The following is a 4241-nucleotide window of genomic DNA, read 5'->3' as shown; positions in this document are numbered from 1 at the left end:
CCCGTGCATAATTGTAACAAAATCTTCTAAAACCTTATGTTTCGACCGCACGCCTAAGCAACTTCTTGCTTGCCCGTGCACGGTTCTGCACGCCCGTGCAACTTTTTGCTCGACCGTGCACACTATTGCCCGATTTATTTTGCGGTTTTTAATTATTTCTTTTTTTTATTTATGAAAACAATATTAGGTTTTATTAAACATACTTTTCAACACTTTTTCATTATTAGAGAATAGACTATCACTTTTTAGAGAGCTTTTGAGAGAAAACTCCATTATTGAACATCGATTTCTACAAGTTTGATTTCTTCAAGTAAAGACTAAGTTTTCTTAATCTCTTCTTTTCCTTCATTATTATTATGTCTTTCACTTTATTTATTATTTGTTTTGTTAATTTAATTATGAGTGAGTAGTCGATCTTATAATCTTGGGTTAAGTTGAACCCTAACGATGATTAATACATGAATTCCTCCATTAATCCCAAGTTTATGTGATTAATTGTTCTTGCTTGATTGAATTGTTCTTATTTTCATTATCATACTAGGGATAGATGATTTTGAATTGATTCCTTATATCTTATTTTCAATGGGAATTGAATCTAGATGGATTTGTTGATTCAATCAAGAGTATGAATATCTCTATGGGAATAAGTAGATCGGATTACTAGGAATTTAATTGTGATGCCATGTTTAATGTCTCTTTCTTGCATGATTCCATGGGAATAGGTTTGATTGCTTGTTTAAAGTAGCCATTGGTACTCGGGAGAGATCTTTGGTAGCTATAGAGTGCATTACTCCTCTTGAATCATTAGATATGTTTATTGGGATGGAAATTTTTCATGTATTGGTCATGCTAGTGGGGATACTTAATTGTAGATGCTTTATTGATTGATTATACCTTGTGTGTCTTTAGTAGTTGTCATAGTTTAGTGTTATTATCAGTTCAACACCCTTTTCATCATTGTTTGTCACTTGTTTAGTTAAATTGAGTCAAGATACCTAGTGTTTGATACTGTTTGTCCCTGTGGATTCGACTCTGACTTGCCCTGCTACATAGTTAGGAGGTTAGTTAGGAAATTACTTTTGTTAGGTGTGCGACACGCCTATCAAATTTTGGCGCCGTTGCCGGGGACTAACGGTATTAGATTAGTTTATCTTTGATTTATTTAACTAAACTGTTTTTTGTTCGATCATTGTTACTCTATTTGCTGTTTGATCTCTTTTCTTTCAGTTTTATTGTTGCATGCGCACTCGTAGCAAGGGTTCACAAGATCTAATTACTCTTGATCGCGAGATCAAAGCTACGACAAGGAGATTAGGAGGTCAAAGAAGAAAACAACAACGACAATCAACAATGGGAGACGAAGCACCACCAAAGTCTCTAAGGAAATATGCTATGCCCGATGAGACCACCACCACCATTACCAGACCAACAACAACTGCTACACATTTCGAGCTCAAGCCACATTTCATCTCACAGGACTCATATGCGGGAACACCTAAAGAGAGCCTTACTGATCATTTGGCTAACTTCCTAGAAAAGTGCAATACTTTGAAATTAACAAATGTTTCTGATGATTTGATTCGCTGTTGTGCTTTTGCTTTTGCTCTCAGGGATGAAGCAAAACAATGGTTTAAAGAAGAAGAAGTGAGGAAGATTGCCACATGGCCAGAACTGAAAAAAAGCCTTTCTTTACAAGTTCTTCCCTCCTATGAGAACTTCCAAGTTCAGAAATGAGATATCTAGTTTTCAACAGCATGAATTGGAGTCTCTATATAAAGCATGGCAAAGATACAAGGCTTTGCAAAGGCAATGTCCACACCATGGCATTCCTGAGTGGCCATTGATTCAAACATTTTACAATGGTCTGAAGCACGAAGTTCGAAGTTCTACTGATGCCGCATCTGACGGTACTTTCATGGCTAAATCTCCAGAAGCTACAAAGACATTGTTGGATGATATGGCTGCCAGCAATTACTTGAATGATTGGAGTGTGTCTCGTGGAGCCCCTAAAAGGGGAGATAAGTATGAGGTTGATGCTATTGCTACTTTATCTAACACTGTGCAGGTTTTGGCAGCTAAGGTTGACCAATTGAGCAGCAGATCAATAGCACCTGTTTGTGAGATTTGTGAAGTGTAAGGCCACTCATTTAATGAGTGCCAATACAATACCATGGGAGCGGTGATTGAGCAAGCTAATGCCCTCCTAAACACAAACACAAGCCCACAAAACAACCCATACTCAAACACATATAACCCAGGTTGGAAAAATCATCCAAACTTCTCTTACAAAAATGACCAAACTCAACCTTCACCCACAAACTACTCCCAACCACCTGGTTTCCAACAAAGGCCACCATTCAACTCCTCCTCCTCATCCTCAACATCCAACCTTGAAACCATCATAGAGAATTTAGCTTCTTCTCAGGCAAAGCAAATTGAATATCAAGCGAAGCAGACCCAACTTGCTCAACAAATCAGTCACCTCTCAAAACCTTCAGGCCTACTTCCAGGACAAACCGAACCAAATCCGAAGGGGTATATCCATGCTATCTCATTGCGAAGTGGTAGAGAATTGGAAGATCCATATAGGAAGATGAATGACCAAAGGAAGAGTGCAAAAGAGTCCAAAAAGTCGAGTGAAGAAGATCAAGGCGAAAAAGTGTTGGAAAAGGAAGCTAAGGAGACTGAGAAAAAGGAACTTATTGTCATATCTATTGCCCCATACAAGCCACCTGTTCCATTCCCTCAAAGATTGGCACAAGCAAAGCTAGAGAAGAAGTATGGGAAGTTCCTTGATATTTTGAAGAAGTTGCACATTAACATCCCTTTCTTGGATGCTATCTCAAAGATGTCTTCTTATGCTAAGTTTTTGAAAGACATGCTTTCCAACAAGAGAAAATTGAAGAGAATGTCACTGTTTCACTAACAGCTGAGTGTAGTGCTATTTTGCAGAACAAAGCTTCCAAAGAAGCTAGGAGATCCAAGCAGTTATTCTATTCCCGTTAAGCTTGGTGATATTGAGATCAAGAATGCCTTATGTGATCTTGGGGCAAGTGTCAGTCTCATGCCCTTGTCAATCTGCAAGAAGCTCAATATGGGTGAACTGAAACCCACACGCATCTCCTTACAACTACCAGATAGAACAATCAAGTTCCCCCTTGGCATCCTTGAAGATGTTCCTCTTAGAGTCGGAAAATTTTTCATTCCATGTGATTTTGTTGTTATGGAAATGGAAGAAGATGCAAACGTTCCCATTATTCTTGGGAGACCCTTTTTGACCACTGCTGGAGCCATAATTGATATGAAAAAGGGAAAAATCACCTTTGAAATAGGTGATGAGAAGATGGAGTACACACTCACAGACTCCAAGGCTTCTCCATCTATGGGAGAAATGGTTGATATAGTGGATGTTCTCAATGAGGATACCCCGATTATATCTATCACTTCTTTTTCTATGTCAATTGAGAGATCACTTGCAAAAATCCAACATTCAGTTGTTGAGATTAAGGCAGAGCAGTGCATTAATAAGAAGAACTTGTCATCCATATTCACAATCTTGGAAAACCTCAATACTTGGATGCAGTCACCAGGGTTTCGATCCCTTTGCTCTGCCCTCCTTAGTGAAGATTTGTGAGTACCCTGCCCCTTTCTTTATGACTTTACTCTTTACCTTTGTCACATTACGGACATTGTGATATGCTAGCTTGGGGGAGGGATTTACACATCATTTGTACATATTCATCATTTAGGCATGTTTACTTTCCGTTTTCGCATATAGTTTCATTATCAAGTTGCATTTTAGGTTGCATTTAGGATTAATCTCTGCTGATAGTACACACTAAGCTTGGTTCTATGCTCGTCTATATGTGAAGTCTAAGCATGATTTGAATAACTCTGAACTATTGTTGATCTCTCCTTGCTCGTTGTGAATTGAATGGTTTGTGGTAAGACGGTTTGATCCCCCCAAGGGAGACTTGACTATACTTGTTAGCCAAAAATCTACCTAGTGAGGTTATTTGAGCCTAATGGACTAACATTTTTTAGTCTTCCTTTTCATGTGTGATGCTCTTCCTTGATTATTATCCTCTAGAACTTGCATTGATACTCCTTGAGACCGCATTGACTTGTTTGTGCATTGAATATGATTGAGGCATCTGTTATTTCTAAGCTACATAACCAAATGCCACCTACATTGATTACTTTCTTTTTGTTACCCCTCTGAGCCTAGCCTGTTTTTCTTG

The 4241-nt window shown here is 38.5% G+C and overlaps 1 protein-coding gene and 1 non-coding gene across 2 annotated transcripts; one reads left to right on the top strand and one right to left on the bottom strand.

Moving 5' to 3' along the window:
- Positions 1–1720: 1720 nt before the first annotated feature.
- On the bottom strand, positions 1721–1827 carry LOC125492171 (small nucleolar RNA R71). Its single transcript, XR_007268615.1, has one exon. It is a non-coding gene; the product is annotated as a small nucleolar RNA R71 (small nucleolar RNA).
- Positions 1828–2170: 343 nt separating this feature from the next.
- LOC104898795 (uncharacterized) lies at positions 2171–3634 on the top strand. The gene is made up of 2 exons (XM_010685905.1): positions 2171–2910; positions 2953–3634. The coding sequence occupies exons 1-2, from the start codon at positions 2171–2173 to the stop codon at positions 3632–3634; spliced, it is 1422 nt and encodes a 473-aa protein (XP_010684207.1).
- Positions 3635–4241: the final 607 nt, after the last annotated feature.

Source organism: Beta vulgaris, chromosome 7 (assembly GCF_026745355.1).
Source record: "Beta vulgaris subsp. vulgaris cultivar EL10 chromosome 7, EL10.2, whole genome shotgun sequence".
Taxonomy (NCBI): Eukaryota; Viridiplantae; Streptophyta; class Magnoliopsida; order Caryophyllales; family Amaranthaceae; genus Beta; species Beta vulgaris.
The sequence above is the reverse complement of the archived record's forward strand: the minus strand, read 5'-3'. Positions and strand labels throughout refer to the sequence as shown.